The sequence below is a fragment of the Perca fluviatilis genome, chromosome 10 (assembly GCF_010015445.1).
Source record: "Perca fluviatilis chromosome 10, GENO_Pfluv_1.0, whole genome shotgun sequence".
Classification (NCBI taxonomy): Eukaryota; Metazoa; Chordata; class Actinopteri; order Perciformes; family Percidae; genus Perca; species Perca fluviatilis.
The window spans coordinates 16,513,156-16,530,006 of NC_053121.1; the positions used below are offsets into that span (position 1 = coordinate 16,513,156).

The 16,851-nt window shown below is 41.0% G+C and overlaps 2 protein-coding genes across 5 annotated transcripts; both read right to left on the minus strand.

The window, feature by feature from the left end:
- Nucleotides 1–405: 405 nt before the first annotated feature.
- On the minus strand, nucleotides 406–4,905 carry gjb1b (gap junction protein beta 1b). 3 transcript variants are annotated; one of them, XM_039814234.1, is made up of 2 exons: nucleotides 4,333–4,905; nucleotides 406–2,960 (listed from the first exon to the last, which is right to left on the minus strand). In XM_039814234.1, the coding sequence occupies exon 2, from the start codon at nucleotides 2,944–2,946 to the stop codon at nucleotides 2,119–2,121; it is 828 nt and encodes a 275-aa protein (XP_039670168.1). In that variant the 5' UTR covers nucleotides 2,947–2,960; nucleotides 4,333–4,905; the 3' UTR covers nucleotides 406–2,118. The 3 variants fall into 3 exon arrangements, with proteins under 3 accessions (XP_039670168.1, XP_039670167.1, XP_039670166.1); XM_039814233.1 differs by lacking the exon at nucleotides 4,333–4,905 and adding an exon at nucleotides 3,890–4,322; XM_039814232.1 differs by lacking the exon at nucleotides 4,333–4,905 and adding an exon at nucleotides 3,273–3,877.
- A 93-nt stretch (nucleotides 4,906–4,998) lies between these two features.
- On the minus strand, nucleotides 4,999–13,796 carry LOC120567296. Of its 2 annotated transcripts, none has more exons than XM_039814231.1 (8): nucleotides 12,990–13,796; nucleotides 9,378–9,510; nucleotides 7,515–8,679; nucleotides 7,187–7,317; nucleotides 6,872–7,035; nucleotides 6,426–6,580; nucleotides 6,091–6,176; nucleotides 4,999–5,970 (listed from the first exon to the last, which is right to left on the minus strand). In XM_039814231.1, exons 1-8 carry the CDS (start codon nucleotides 13,128–13,130, stop codon nucleotides 5,894–5,896), a joined length of 2,052 nt encoding a protein of 683 aa, XP_039670165.1. In that variant the 5' UTR covers nucleotides 13,131–13,796; the 3' UTR covers nucleotides 4,999–5,893. The 2 variants fall into 2 exon arrangements, with proteins under 2 accessions (XP_039670165.1, XP_039670164.1); XM_039814230.1 differs by having other exon boundaries at nucleotides 7,187–7,320; nucleotides 12,990–13,794.
- Nucleotides 13,797–16,851: the final 3,055 nt, after the last annotated feature.

A 16,851-nucleotide genomic window follows, 5' to 3' on the forward strand; every position in this document is an offset into this window, starting at 1 on the left:
GGTACACTCTCCAATGTAGACTATTGAAGCCCCTCTACTCGCTTGTTACAGTGAGTGACAGGGCAGCTGGCCAATGATGGTGTCCGCTAAGTTCGTCTGGCCACAAGTGGTCTAAATATAGCACCGGGGTCTCTCCTATCACAGGGGGCATGATTTGGAGATGAGTAGCCATTTGCATCCTCAAGTTACAAATCACAGTGACAGGAAAGAAAAAGTACAGAAAAAAAAAAATAAAGTTTTGTTTCAACATATCAGTAATGAGATGAGCTCCTGTTTTAAGTAGTAAAATGAAAAACACTGTTTATAGAACTACTAAGGTTACTGTCTAACATATATGTCATTATTTTTACCACCATTTTTTGAAAGAAACTCAAACGTATGTTTGCGAGATAACTTCACATCACATCAAAATTATCAGGTAGTTTATTTCTTTATATTACATAAAGAACACATATTGTTTCAACCCATATTACTTATTAACCGGATTGTTTACCCGTGTGTAAATTCATATACTGCATGTACAGAATAAATGTTGACAACAGGGTTTTTGTACGCCCTACAATGTGTATAACTTTATAAAAGAACAGTTGTATAAACGGATACCAGCGTATGGGACATTACATTTTCAGGACCAGAGAGATACCGAGTAATTTCATACAGGACAATATTAAGGAAAGCAAGTGCAACTGTCTCTGTTATAAAGTAGGTCAACCTCAAGCATTTTTCACAAACAAAGATCAACTCAAACAGAAGGCACAATGAAGTAAGTAGGCAGTGTTTACAACTGAATCCAAAGACATATATGTACAGTACTTTTACAAGGTTTATTGAAATATACTTTTGCCCTGTGCACCATTCTGACTACTCTGTCAAGATATATAATTAATAGGTCAGTTGTAAAAATACGTTTGTGGAAAATTGTTTTCAAATGAATTTTATTTTTAAATCACTTGTAAAACGTTAACATGAAATGACAGTTGTCCGTACCTGGACTATTTTAAAAACTTTCTTTGGTTTTCTAGCACCAAATGTTAAAATATCGGAATAGCAGTGTGCTAAGATACATAATAGTTACTGCTGTGTGTACAAAGTTCATCAAAGTCAAATAACTAAAACTGTCCAATATAATCCAAGCACACCACTTGTCTTAAAGGGCTGTTACTGACATTTAATGGCATTTACTGTACTCTTACTCATTTACTTTAATACATAAATGCCCTTTTCCTCTATTATGTAGCTTTGATTCCGACTGGAATAAATATGGCACATATCAACATGTTTCATGTAAATAAAAAGTTCCCCTTTTTATCCAGCATTTTAATCTCTACTGTAATCTTTGCAACTTTGAGAACCATAACAGTGTTTCTGCACATTTTGGCCAAATTAAATTAATTTTGTAAGTTTTTTTATGTTTTCGTGCCTTCCGGACAGCTGCCCGTTTCCTTTATATGTGTCAAAGCTACACTCTTGTTGCGTGACAAAGCAGCTGAAATGTGACAAATCTGCAGCGCAGTGGATCTGTGTGCTGGAAATAAACTGACATCCAAGAATCCAGTTGTTTCCCTAAAAGAAACCTTTATAATGCCAAATAATAAATATTCATTTTTCAAATCAAGGTTTGCTTAATGGGCATACTTTCCATGCATCATAGCTTGTAAATACAACTGCGTAGCAGCAGTTGGTGGTTTCTAACCAGTGTGCCAACATCTGCAGGATTTTCAAACAAATCCATATTGAGAACTGTATTATCACGCAACCATGACACAAGCATGGTTTCTGCGCCTCAGCTATTTAAATGAAACCACTAAAAATCAACAAAAATGCCAGACTTTTAGTAAGTGGACTAAAACGCCGATATGCTATGGTCCTTTAACCTTCACTACTGGCTACTATGAGTTCCAACAGCAACACAGCTACTACTCAGTAAAACCAATAACAAAGAAAAAAACAGATGACTCAATATGCGGTAGACTGAGTGATGCATAAATAAATAGTCCAAATGTGTCTGCTGACAATGATGAAATATACAGAATATGTGACATTAATGCAGAGCAAAATACTCCAGGGACGTGTGCGATTACTGTTGATTAGTTCGACGGGAACAGGAGAGGCAGAGTCTCAGAAAGCAGAACACATTTCACCCTTCTCAGTTGGGCTCTTTTTGGTCACATTTAACTTCGACTTGAGAGAGTGGTCTGCTATCAGTTGATTGATTTCATTTTGTCTATAAGTAGGCAATCGTTGACTTATCCAAGCGACTTTGGACTCTTCGTCAGAGCCTCGTAAGCACCGTTTGCAGGCCCTGCCTATGAGGTATACCACCTCAGCCAGGTTCAGCAGCACACACACCCCAGACACTGCCAGCATGAACACGGTGAATATGGTCTTTTCGGTCGGCCTGGAGACAAAACAATCCACCGTGTTGGGGCATGGGTACGAGTCACACTTTACCAGACGCACCATCTTAAAGCCAGGATAAAGCAAGTAGAAGATGTAGAGAAAAGCCACCTCCAGGAGGATTCTGAAGAGGATACTGATCATGTATGTCCACCAAAGAGCTCCGGTGATCTGAAACTTCTGGTTCTTGATGTGCTCCAGCTCCTTGGGGCTGGCGCGGCCCGTCCTCTTCAGGATCTTCTTGTCGACGTGGCGTCGGTGGGCCACATGCATGGCCACCAGCAGGGCGGGGGTGGAGACCAGGATGAGCTGGAGCGCCCACAGGCGGATGTGCGAGATGGGGAAGAACTGGTCGTAACAGACGCTGTCGCAGCCGGGCTGCTGGGTGTTGCAGGTGAAGCCGGACTTCTCGTCTCCCCAAACGCTCTCAGCGGCGACCACCAGGACCAGGATACGGAAGATGAAGATGACGGAGAGCCAAACGCGTCCGATGCCGGTGGAGTGCCTGTTTACGCCGCTGACCACGGCATAAAAGGTCCCCCAGTTCATTTTCGACTCCAGGTCTGCAACAAACGGGTTACATTTTCAGTCAAGGTTACATAGACGTAAGCCAAGTTATATCCGTGGCTTGAGCTTAACTGTTAGAACCATATTATTAATGTATAACAATATAAAGTTAGGACATTCTATCTCCAGAAAGTTAAAATAACCCAATTTCTTTAAAAAAAAATCATGCACCATTTAGCCTTTCGTACTGAACAAAAGTCACATTTGTAGCAATCAGTTTAAATGACTTAATTATTGCTGTTGTCCACAACAACTTTGTGATTTCGTAAAAGGTCTATCTGTAGTAGCAGTAGTTTTTAGAGGTTTACCAGACTCAGCCAGCGGTGCAAGCGGCGTAAGCAGCGCCGGGTCCAAAGATGACCATCTTGAGGTGTGGCCTGAGCATCAAGCTGGCAGAGTGAGGAACACAGAAAAGAATTGCCGAGTAGCAAGTTGGCCGTATAAAAGCAGGGGTGATGGCCTACCGCCGTGCGCCGTCACAAGACGCAACGCGACGAAGCCAATTGCGAAGCATTCGCCGAGCCACGTGATTGGCTCACCCTGTATTAATACTGTACTCCCAAACTGACCTACAGCCCAGTTGCAGACAGACAGACTGACGGACTGCCAGCAAATTTCTCCAAGGAACCAGCAAGACATCCATCTCATTAGATTTATTTTTTTTTTTAAGACAACTGAGAGACCTCTTTTGTTCTAAAGAAGGCAACAGACTTCACCAGATTTACCTCATAAAAACTTGAAATGATCACACGTCATAAGCGGATTCATTCAAATAATATTACTATAAAAGGGTAACGATAGGTTAAACAACATGGCAAGTGTTTGTCGAGGCAATGGGGCATGTGAGCCATCACTCGCATAAAATCTGACCTCATTGCACACAGAATGTTAGAATAAAACAGAATGAAATGATAGAACATTTTACCTTCAGCTGTGTTGGTACACAAAAATGTGTACAAAGAAGATATTAATTAAAATAGTGTTTTTTTTTAAAGAAAGCCAGAAGGCTGGCTGAGAACACCATGCGTTTGGAAAATGCTAATCATTCCTCCGCCGCTAGCCAGTGCCCTGCACCGTAGCAGTCATATGCTCTTATATAAACTATTTACATACAATGGCAGCCTTTATTGGGCTGCAACAAGACTCTTTAGAATTCAGATCAAACGCCTCGATTTCCGCCTACCCCGGGCAAAAGAAGGAATCTGTGTGGACACAAAAGGCCTCAGCCTGCCACATTATTTATTGTGCTTGGCAGGGCAGGGAAGTGAAGGAAGCTTTTAGACCTGAGGCACCGTCTTTGAGTCACTAACAGGTTTGCAGATTCATCCCAAAAAAATAAAAAATACATGAGCTGTTCAAAACACTTACGTAAAAAATAAACGCCAGTCTGCAAGTCATAACCACGTCACACATGTAACTGCTGCAATTCTGTAAATTAAGCAAATATATTGTAACTATGAACTTTTTTCTGTTTATGAACTGACATTTTTTTACAGGGGGACTCATTATCTTAGCCTAAAACTAATTTGACCAATAATTCCCTTTGAATAAAATTTACTTCCGTTGTTTTGATAATATCCTTTTGTGGACACAACATATTTAAATGCTACTGTATTCAGATTGAGACAAATATCCAGTTCCCAGTAATGTAATGTAATCTGCCATCTGCTATAACACACAAGTGTGCTTGTGAATGAGCTAAGGTGCACCATTTGAACAAACTATAAAAGGATTTAGAATTCCTTTTTAGCATCATCGAGATTGCACATTTTGTCCTGGTCAAACTCCTCCCGTTACAGTAGAAACAATCATTTACAGTAGCAACAAATTCAATGCAAGTGAAAACACAATGTGGTCACTTGTGGTGTATTATCAGATGACCTACAGCAGTTCACTGTGTTATGAGCATTTCTGCGTCACTTATGACAAATGTAGTGGGTGGGTTTGGGAGGCCTGGTAATTCTTTCAATGAACTAAACCTCATTTATATTCCCTTCGTAGAAGATACAGTACTGACAATACAGAGACGGAGCATACAATTGTAACAGTTGTATTATGACAGCAGAGATATAGACAATGTACATTTAAGATAATAGATCTGCCATTGTACAAGAACTCAACATTAACCAAGGCAACATGGCTCTAATAAGTATTATCATGAAAAGAAAGTGATACATAAAAAAAACAAAAAAAAAACAGACCTACTGCATGCGGCACACAGACAAATCAAGTATCACTTAAGGACTAGAGACACACTTCCTCATTAAGGAAATGCTAAAGAATAAAGTACAGGGAGAAATGTTATAAATAAAACAACCTGCACCACAATTAAGATATTCATGTCCATATACATTGACATAAAAAAATGTTCTTTTGTTTCACACTTTTCTATCAATGCTTCAAAGACAATAGTCACAATTTGTTAGACTCTAAAGAGATAAAAGTTACAGTATGTTAAAAAGACCATAACAGAAGTTCCAAAGGTAGATGTAAGAAAACATTAGCTTTACTCTCACATTCACTACACATAGCTTTGACTTTATGAACCGCAAGACAGAAAAATACACAAGAAAGCTGATACATGCTATTTAAGCAGCCAATGCCTTCAGTTTTTATTCAAAATGTTCATATTACATTACATTTTTATTTAAATATCCCTGATTTATACTTACTGCAAAGTGCCAATCACAGCAGTTTGTCCATGTGTAACCTGAAAGTTCACTGTATGTTCACATGTACACATCCAGAACCTGGATGGGTTAGCTCTCATTTAAGAATCAATAAATGTCTGCGTTTCTGCGTGCTTCATGGCAGGGCTGCCATTTGTATTATTATTATTTTTTTTACATTTGACATTGGTGTGCTGTCAGACGAGAGACAAATTTACACCAACACAACTACCCACATTCCTTACTTTCTGAATAACTTGTTACTTTTGAGTATAGCACGAGATGAGGTATTTCTCCCACTCCGAGTCCTGCTTCTTCTTTTTAAGTTGAACAGTGTCTAAAAAGCAAAACAAGATTTTGAGTGGAAAGGGCTGCTGCTCTGGTCATACATAGGCTATACTGCCACCTACTGTAGATGCACTATTTAGGGGAAAACCATTTCCAAACTGTAACTTACTTATTTTCATGAGGCTGACATTCTTGAGTTGGTTGTGTTTTGCATGTCCATTCTGGGCCAGTCTCAAAGACAATGATGCACCCCTCCTGGGAAAAAAAGAAAAAAAAAAGAGAATACCATTGTACAGTATATGCACATTATAAGGTCAACTGTGGGAGTCACTGTACTACTTCTTCATTCAACAATATAAATCATTTGTATAATGATTGCTGGTCAGATAGACACTTGTTGGCAGAAACAACATCAATAAATCTTAGTGACTTTATCCGCTTTTACAATTCTGTTAATTCTAACTTTGCAATTCACAATTAACTGACGGTTTCATACTTAAGTACCTCATAGCTCCGAGCTTTCCCTTTTCCAAAAACAGCTCGACTGTAACTTTGGGCCCCTGCGGGTAAAGTCTGGCATAGAGTGTTCTGTTGTGCACCATTGTTTTGAACCAGCCCACTGCCTCCTCAGACCAATCACTCCCATTCACAGGCGTCACCTCGAGGGGGGAGGAAGCAAACAGAAAATACCATGAACTGAGATAATTCATTTCCTTGATCACTGCCCAATAGATAGGGCTGTGACTAATCATGTGGACAAACGCCAATACTGTAACAGAGCCAACACTCTCACAGCCGAGCACAGTATATTAACCATTTCCATGTATGCAAATCCTGAGAGGGATAATCTGCACGCCTGAAAAAAAAATCTTAACGCGTTTCTTTGTGGTACTCTAGATAGTACATGTGAAAACTTATGAAGTTAACATTATCAGCAGGGAACCACTCACATTTGTCAGTGAGACCTGTACAGCCTGAAGTGGTAGGACAGCCATTTCTGGGGTCATCTCCTTGGTGTTCAACAGTGACAGGCAGGCTGTGTCACCGTAGTCCAGCCTCTTCACCTCCACCTTGATGGATGTCTCACTCCCAGCGCCAGCAGTGGCATTATTATCTGGCATCCAAAAGACAAGAGAGCATGGCAAGGTTAAGCTTAAAAAAAAAATTCCAGGAAGGAATTCCCAAGTGGCTACAGGCGAGCAGAGTGACACTGCTACCATCTAGAGGTATGCATTTGTAAAACCATTACACAGAACTGGACCCACCTTCACTTACTCCACATATCTTTGTCACCTGAGCCCTGCACCATTGTTCTTGCTTAGGGAACCAACCCATTACTTGGGTTCCAATGTCTGGAATGCAGTTCTGCTCGGCATATGAATTACTGGCTTTCCAGCTGCTGCAAACGAGAAAAAAATAATGACAACCAGAAACGTGGATTATTAAAAAAAGAAGAAGGGGAAAAAAAAAAAAAATCTACAAAGAAAGCGGTAACGAACATAAAAAGGATAAGTGGCTCTGTAAGTTCTGTTAATGTGATCAAGGAATCAGTGAGGGATAAGAAAAGCTGAGAAAAAGCAGACAACGACGTACTCTGTGACAAGGGCCTGCAGCTTTACGATGGAGTCTGCGTGTTGGACGTAGAAGTTGCCTGGGCTGACAATATGAGACACTACAACTTCAGTTTCTTCAAACCTCTGGATCTGGAACTCAGGAATGGTAATGGCGTTGACCGCTGGCGTTTTTGCACCAGAAGATTGACTAAAATGTTCAGGTTCTGTGTACTGGAGAGTTTGGGTTTTCCACTCGGTGTTTAGACAGGAGTTCTCCACCTGAGCGGTTGTATTTGGGCAGTCTTTTTTTTCAAAGGGGCTCGCTTCGGAGTCTCCAAGTCCCACCTCTGTGAAGATGTCTCCGATATCCCACAATTCAGTCTTTGTTGAAATCACGCAAGTGTAGGTCAGAGAGCCACTTGATTCCACTCTTTTTACCCTGAAGACAGGGGCTTGGTTTTCGATGTCTGCACATAACATTTTCGGAGCTAGTGCATTGATCAGATCATTCGTCACAACATGTCTGAATTGGTAGCTTTGTGTTTGGATGGTAGACACCTGTGGCAAGCTTGAAGGGCACATTCTCTCACTCCACTCCATGACAGTGGCCTCTAGTGCACCCATGTTTTTAGCTTTTGTTCTGAGGAAGTGAAGCAGCTGAGAGGATGTTTGTTTTTGGTGCTGCACCTGGACATCATCCACACATCCCCAGCCTATTAGTGGTGTTATTTTCATTGGTTTAGGGTTACTGATCTCTGGGAGTATAGCTTGTATGGGAGGTAGTCGTACTGGTGGCCTCTCTGGGTTAATCTTGGGTCTCTCAATAATCGCAGGTGAAAGAAACACAGCATCTGATGGGCCTGCCTCCTCAGAAACAACAGCGTTTTCTTTTTCTTCAGCCTGTAAGTGAAAGGATGAGGTCGTAGTCGCCACGGCGCTGTTGTAGCTGGACGAGATGCTGCATATCATGTCATCCTGCTGGACCGCTGCAGGCTGGGAGATGGGGAAATGTTTTGACTGCTGGAGGGACAGCGTGGCTCCAAGCACCTGGACAGCTTTGGCTATAGAGCTCGACATGAGCGAGTTCTGCAACATTGGCCCAAACTTGAGAACTTCCGTCGTTAGGATCCATTTGTCTCCGAGTGGCAGAAGCTGATTGGTTCTCACTCCATTTTTGACAGTAGGCTGGACAAAAACGTTTGCCTCTGTAAAGATGAGAAAAGCAGAAAGCGAGTGCTTTGTTAAATGAAGGTGCACAAAATAAAAAAATCTTAATCACACACTGAATACTTAAAAAGGACAACTCTGGCGCAAAATGAACCTAGGGGTTAATAACATATGTGTACCGAGTCGAACGTTCTCTGGGACATATTTTCATGCTAATTGAATGGGTCTCTAGCTTTAAACGAGCTACTGCAAACCAGTGGTTAGCTGCTAACGCTACCTTTCGTGGTACATGGTAAATCGATATTTTATACCACTAACAAGGCTCGAAATAGCACCACACTTCAACGGTAGCATAATGAGGGTTCCTACATGTAAACCGGAGCATTGAGAACATTGTAAGTGTACAGACAGTTTATTAAAAAGATAGATTATAAAGACAGTAGCATTCATGTTTACATGCGGGCGCCATATTGGAAAACAGTCACGAGCAGTCGAACGACGAACGCCATGCAACCAATAACCAGTAACATAGCTTAAACACAGCGTTCGTGATTCGACTGCTCGTGACTGTTTTCCAAGATGGCGCCCGCATGTAAACTGGAATTGTCCTTTAAGTAATGCTGGTAATAGATAAGACATTTATATTATATCAAGACATTTGGTAGACTTGTCTTGCACATGGATATTTGCAATCTCACATTAGCAGCTAAAATTATATGATTAATACTTGACTTACCAACTGTGAGGTCTTTTAGTAAAGCTGAGAGCTTGTCAATGGCTTGGCATCTTGTATCCAAAGCTTTTGCGAGATCACTGAAGTCACTAGTGGGAAAAGATGAATTCAAGAATTCTTGAACCTCTTCGTAGGCCTGGGGGTAAAATGAAACAAGCTGAAGTCAGGGTTCCCACACCTTAAACATCAAATTCAAGGTAGGGCTGGACAATATATCGATATTATATCGACATTGCTATATGAGGCTAGATATTGTCTTACATTTATATATGGATATCGTAATATCGTGATATTACACAAGTGTTGTCTTTTCCTGGTTTTAAAGGCTGCATTACAGTAAAGAGATGTCATTTTCTGAACTTAACAGACGTACTAGCTGTGTTAGTATTTGCCTTTACCCATTTAGTCATTGTATCCACACTATTGGTGATTATTTACACCACAGTGTTGCGATTACTTGCGTTGCTTTAATGGTGTCAGTTTGATCACGGGATCATATTGGGATCAAATGTGTTTAATCATGTTACTCACGCTACTGATGTTACCCGCCAGTGTAGAGTCGGAGGCGCCAACAACGCTTATTTCCCTCATCAATATGGCCGGAATAACCACTATTGCTGCTTTGTACCAGTTGTGGAAGTCCCAGATTGGTCAGATAATCAAACAGCGTTGTGTCTGGATTAATAATATCATTCTAGGAGGACCACAAAGTTCCAGCACTATTTTTTTTAGCGCCTTTAACACCATTCAGCCTGTCAGATTGAGAGACAAGCTTGTGCAGATGGGGGTTGATGCTCACCTGGTATCGTGGATAACAGACTACCTGACGGAGAGACCACAGTTCGTCAGGTTGAAGGACTGTTTCTCAGAGACCGCAATCCGCAGCACCGGAGCACCTCAGGGGACTGTGCTTTCACCGTTCCTGTTCACCCTGTACACTTCTGACTTCAGCTACAACTCTGAGTCATTTTCGGACGACACTGCAATTGCGGGGTGTATCAGGTATGGACAGGAGGACGAGTACAGGAACCTGGTGGATGGCTTTGTGCAATGGTGCAGGCTCAACCATCTGCAGCTGAACGCAACAAAAGACTAAGGAGCTGGTGGTGGATTTCAGGAGATCTAAGCCACATATGCCACCAGTCTCCATTAAAGGGGTCAATGTGGAGGTGGTCAGCACATATAAGTACCTGGGGGCACACATGGACAACAAACTAGACCGGTCAGCCAACACAGATGCGCTGTATCGGAAAGGGCAGAGTCGGCTTTACTTCCTGAGGAGGCTGAGGTTGTTCAATGTCTGCAGTAAGTTCCTCTGGATGTTTTACCAGTCAGTCATTGCCAGTGTCCTGTTTTATGCTGTGGTGTGCTGGGGAGGCAGCATTAAGAAGAGAGACGATGGGCGACTGAACAGGCTGGTAAGGAAAGCTGGCTCTGTTGTTGGCATTGAGCTGGAGTCACTCACAACAACTGCAGAGAAACGGACCATGAGTAAGATGCTGGCGATCATGGACAATGACCGCCACCCACTACACAGCACGTTCTTTAAACAGAGGAGCATGTTCAGTGGCCGACTTCTGTCACTGTCATGCTCAACAGACAGGTTGAGGAGGTCCTTTGTCCCCAGGGCCATCCAACTCTTCAATACCACACAAAGGGGGAGGGGAGAAATGGACTTTTCAGCATGAGCCTGTCTGTCTCAGCCCCTACCACCATTATATCTCTGTCTGCTGTACACCTGACTGTCTTATAGGCTATATTAGCCCTCCTACACAATCTGGACTCTGGTCATAAAATATACATCTTATAACTTATTTCTTGTTTTTTTTTTTTTTTTTTTTTCATTACTCACCATTGCACACAGTCTACCTTAGCACCTTTAACTCTTTACATTTCTGTGAGTGATTTTTATAACTCTTTCATTTTCTATGAGTGATTTTGTGAGATATATGTGTGTATGTGTTTGTTGTGTTATGGTTGTCTAAGCTACTGGATGCCTACAATTTCCCTCGGGATGAATAAAGTATCTGTCTGTCTGTCTGTGGTACAGATTTAGCAGTTTTTCAACTGCAGTAAACTGTTAAAAGTATGCCGAAATTACGACATTATGATGACAATTTGTAAAAAGTCTGAATTCATACTGTCATGTCTGTCTGCAAGATGACAAGCAAACTACTTTTTTTGTTTTCTGATTGAAATTAGGATAGATCAGGGCTATGCTAGCATTGTAGCTGCTCCATCAACAGAACACAACAACAGAAACAGAATTTCAGAACTTATCAGGTAGTTCAACTTCCCACTGCTTACTTTTCCAAAAGAAAGCTCCTTTTTCGTCCGATCTCTGTACAAATAATAAGGTACTATAGAGCTCTGGGTGCCCACAGACAGCTATAATTTGTTCTTCCATTTTTGATTCAACAACGTCAGGACATTAGGAGAATTTGAACACTGACAGGTTTCTGCACGCACACAGCGTCACACAAACTCTTGTTCAAGTTGAATATTGTAACTCATGCAAATTGCCAATTTCGCATGCTTGCCTCATTCGCATCGCACCATTCACATTACGTTCACTGTCCGCGTATTTGCATTGACTTTGCTGAAAATGCAGGCGTGTGAACGCACCATAACACAGCAAAATAATATATTGTGTAAGTTGATTGGTAGAGACATAGCCTATTTCCTTAAAGTGCTCATATTATGCTTTTTGCCTTTTCCCCCTTTCCTTTATTGGGGTTATATATCTTTTTTGTGCACATTATAGGTTTACAAAGTGAAAAAGCCCAAAGTCCACCCCAAAGGGACTTGCCATCTCCAACAGAAAACACTGTTCACAAACAGCTCCAAACAGCTCTATTGTAGTCCAGCCTTTACTTCCGTGACGAACGTGCGTCTCTTTGTAACACAAAGAGACGGAGCGCTGCAGGGCGCTCTTTTGTACCTGCTGCCATCAGACTGTACAACAGCAGTGTGAACCACGGACTCTATAATGCTCGCCTAGCTGCTAGCTGGCACGCCCTCATACTCTGCTTCTGACTGGCTGTAGTCCTTACCTAGCTACTATATGGTGTTTTTTTATTTATTAAACCATGTATGAGCACTTTAAGTAAAACAAAAATATCAAAAGAACTTCAATTTCTATTCTTGCACTAAATAAATAAATTCAAGCACTTTGAATGACCTGTGATCTGTGTATTGAAAGCATAAAAATTATTTCAGTTTATTTGAAAATACAAGTAAATTGTAGTGCCATGCTTATTAGTTGATAGAAAATTAATATTTGGCTCTGAGAAACTGTAACATAAGACCCTATTTTCTGACAGCACATTAATCAACTAACGTTAACGATAGTTGGAAAAAGTAACAATCATTACTGAAAATATGCATTGATTGTAGCTCTGGCAACATGTATGCAATTTTCTATAGTGCTAATAGTTTCATTCAAATTTAGCAATCTCAACCAGCATTAGCCATATTATAAGTTATCTATTTGGAGTAACGTTAAGGTTAGCACGGTTTGACCATGTGGTTAGCTAAATTAATTTTGGAGATAGCTAACGTTAGCGATAACCTGATATGTAACTAAAGACCTGTGACATTAGCTAGCCAACTTACCTTGTTGGTGAGTTTGAGAAGTTCTTGTTCAAGTGTATTCCGGGCATTTTCCAGCATAAACAGTTTGACAGTTAACTGCACTTTCTCGGTGATTATGGAGGGGTGCTGCTCGCGGTGAACAACCTGTCGCTGAGGAGTCATGGTCGCCTGGGACGGACTGGAGCCAGCAATTAGCTACGTCTCGCTGCAGCCCGCGGAAAGGCGGGGCTAGACCGCACTATACATCCATGGGTAGCTAACGTTAGCTAGCTAGCCAAAATGTCAATGAAGACTTCAAAAAATTGTTTTTGCTTTGTACGCGGCTAAATTTTGGTTGGCCCCACCAAATCTCATTCCAAGGGTTTTTGAAAATTTGGCAGCCCAGTGAAGTTGTTCGCTATTTACAATTTTGAATGTGGACGGCGTTAGGTTTCTGTTTCTGGTGGTTCTTCATCTTCTTCATCTTCTTCATCTTCTTCTTCTTCTTCTTCTTCTTCTTCTTCTTCTTGTCCTCGATGGATCCTGCTCTTTCTTCAGCCACCGACCGACGGCGGGCAAGATTCAAGATTCGATTATATATATGTCAATGGCAAGATTCCTCTCTGCTTCTGTAACGTTACCCGCCATGTTTAAAAACGATGTTTAGTTATTGCAGCTTAAGTAAGCTAAGTTAGTTATCAAATTTGAAGGAAAGGTGGGGTATAACGTAAATGTTAGTGGGTGGCCTGATCTGTCTTCAACTTATCTGTCACAGTAGCCGACTTTTTCTATGATTTTTAAGGAAATGACTGCTGGACTGCCAGAGCTTCTTCTTCTTTGGGTTAGGCAGACTAGACGCTGCAATGGCGTATTGTAATGGCATATAGCTATTCCTGCCCGAGTGCCCGACTCGTTTAACGTTACCAGAATCAATGTAATGCAGACTATCCGTAGTTGTGAATTCACAAAGAAATTCCTCCAGTATCACATATTATTTAATCTGGTCATGTAAAATGTAGCTAGCACTTGAAGTAGTTCAGCATATTTGATGAAGGCAATATAATTCTTGTAATGTTTGGGGTTTTATACGCTCATGGTTGAATGCACTTATTGTAAGTCGCTTTCGATAAAAGTGTCAGCTAGATAAAATAGGCTATGAATTATTGGAGAGGCCTACAACAGGTTAAGGGGCCCATAGGAACAATAGGCCCCAAAGTCACAACATTTCACAATAGTTGCCCATAAAGAGTCATGAGATATTTAGTTTATATTAATTTATTTTATCATATAGATAGCCTACATAATACAGCTACTGCTAAATCAGACCCTATATTATTTTTTTATTTTCTATTTACCTTTATTTATTCAGGGGAGGTTCACTGAGAGGTAGCCTCTCTTTTGCAGGAACGCCCTGATCACATTCAAACACATTCCACATTCATACCTGGAAGCTGCCCAGTACAACCGCAGTCTGATCTGCTGGCCACTGAGCAACTCCACTGGAGCGGTTGGGGTTAAGGGCCTTGCTCAAGGGTACCTCAGTGGTGGTAATGAGGGAGGGACAAGCACTGTTCTTTCACTTTCCCCACCCATATTTTATCCTGTCGGTCTGGGGATTGAACCGACGACTTCCTGGTCACAAGCTCACTTCTCTAACCTTTAGGCCACCACTGCCCAAATATGACTAAGTGTGTACTGAATAATTTAAACAAGTTGTAGCCTATGTATCTTGAATCTCATGTTTCCACTAAAGAGAATACATTGTCAAAGTACTGTAAATAATATTGTTAGGAAGATATCTGTATTATATTTTCTTGGGTGAATTGTTTTTGTAGCAAAAGTGTGTTGGGAGCAGAATGCATTTGTCATCAGATTTCTAAATAGCACAAATACAGAACATTTGAGCAGCTGCTTGCTGGATGCTGAGATATGTGCAACACTAATGGCAATGCCAGTGACTTGTGCTACAGTTGATGCAATATCAAATTATCCTAAGAGATACTTCCAGAGTCTCAGGTTAGGATGACAATCCTTTACTTGTATAGATGGGGTTTACAGGAAATACAGTTAGCCCAGGGAGAGACTGACAGTGATACACATTTTCAATACTTGCTCTAATGTGCTAACAAACATGCTGCTGCTACTACTGTCTAAATGTCAGCTACCATTAATCACCAAGTAGAATAATGAATGCAATTTGCTACTTGCATTCCTATGGTTTCCCACCTAATACTATCCACACGGTGTTGTTTTCTTCCAGTGCTCTTTGCTTGAACTTGTCAAGCTGCTACTTGATCTAGTAAATCTTGTGGGTGGGGCAACAAAGACATTTCCTACAGTTATATTGCTCAAGAGCTAGATTGATAGGCATCCTGGCTCTTTTGGCACTAATGCTTGCATCACAGGCTCTACCCAGTGGACAAAGTGGTAATGGACATCAGAATTTGCAAAATGACACTTTGCATCAGTTTTACAGGAGAGGAATGTGTCAATAAGAAGACAATAGGAGGATTGCTTAACAGGATATCCTCTTGCAACAGCAGTTTCGCCCCAGTGTACCCTGAGCTACTTGCTCGGATTGTAATAGAATCTTTCAAATTTTTTATTCATTTTACAATGCGACATGTCATTAGGCTTTTTCCATATTTATGGTGCGACAGCAATCACCTAAAGCTCAATATCAGCCAAAAAGCTGCTGGTGGATTACCAGAGGAGGTAGTGGAGAGGGTGGACTCATACAAGTTACCCTGGGGTTCAAATAAAACAAAAAAACTTGACTGGTCCTACAACACAAACACCCTATTTAGGAAGGGACAGAGGAGACTGTTCTTCCTGAGGAGACTGCGATCCTTTAGTGTGTGTAACAGGCTCCTGAAGACTGTTGTAGCGTGCGCACTTTTCTTTGCTGTGGTGTGCTGTGGTGGTGGCACCAAGGCTACAGAGGCCAGCAGACTCAACAGGAAGGCCTCTGTGGTCGGGCAGGAACTGGACAGTCTGGAGTCAGTGACGGAGAGGAGGGTGACAGACAACCCCTGTCATCCTCTCTATGACAAGATGTGGCAGATGGGCAGCTCATTCATCCACCGGATCATTTTGCCCAGGTGCCAGACAGAGCGCTGCAGGGCGCTCTTTTGTACCTGCTGCCATCAGACTGTACAACAGCAGTGTGAACCACGGACTCTAACAACACACACACAGAGCCATTTCTCCACAGTGTCTGGTTCACTGGAGACACTCACCTCTTCCTCTCCATTGTCTCTCTGCTGGACTGACTACATACCTCGCCATACTGTTGATATATTCTTATATCATATTATATCATATATTCTTATATATTGTTATATTTGACACCATATTATATTTTATTGTCTATTCTATTGTTATATTGCTTTATTATACACAACACGTTATATCTTACACTAAGTTATACTATGTTATATTGCTGCGCCATATATACTTGTGTTGTACTATACTATGTATTATGGTATTCTATACTATATTACTACACTTCACCTTCTGCCTCAAATCCCTGACTATATCAAAATGTACCATATGCTGTTAATATGTTACACTGACTCTTGCATTATATTCTGTTATATAAATACAGACACTAAGTAGTACTACTTAATCATATATATTAGTCTTGTGTACACTGTTTACATGATGACTCTGCTGCTATTTATTACACCGCTGTCACTTTACCTTGTATTTTTGTCTTGTATAGTTTCTTTTTTTTTATCCATTTTTTATTCTAGTTTATGTACATCTTATTGTTTATTTGTGCTACTTTCTTTACGGTATTTAGTATAGAATCTTTTTTTTTTATATATCATTTATTTATTTCCGTTGTTTCTGTTGTTCTGCTGCAACAACTGAATTTCCCCTCTGGGGATTTGGCTTGTGT

Bases quoted from the DNA above. Each gene is read 5' to 3' on its own strand.
- LOC120567296 (XM_039814230.1), bottom strand. From the start codon at position 13,130: ATGACTCCTCAGCGACAGGTTGTTCACCGCGAGCAGCACCCCTCCATA. The intron at 7,321-7,514 runs GTACGTCGTTGT...TCTCGTTTGCAG, and splicing joins CTGCAGGCCCTTGTCACAGA to CAGCTGGAAAGCCAGTAATT. The intron at 6,581-6,871 runs GTGAGTGGTTCC...TCCCCCCTCGAG, and splicing joins TACAGGTCTCACTGACAAAT to GTGACGCCTGTGAATGGGAG.
- gjb1b (XM_039814234.1), bottom strand. From the start codon at position 2,946: ATGAACTGGGGGACCTTTTATGCCGTGGTCAGCGGCGTAAACAGGCAC.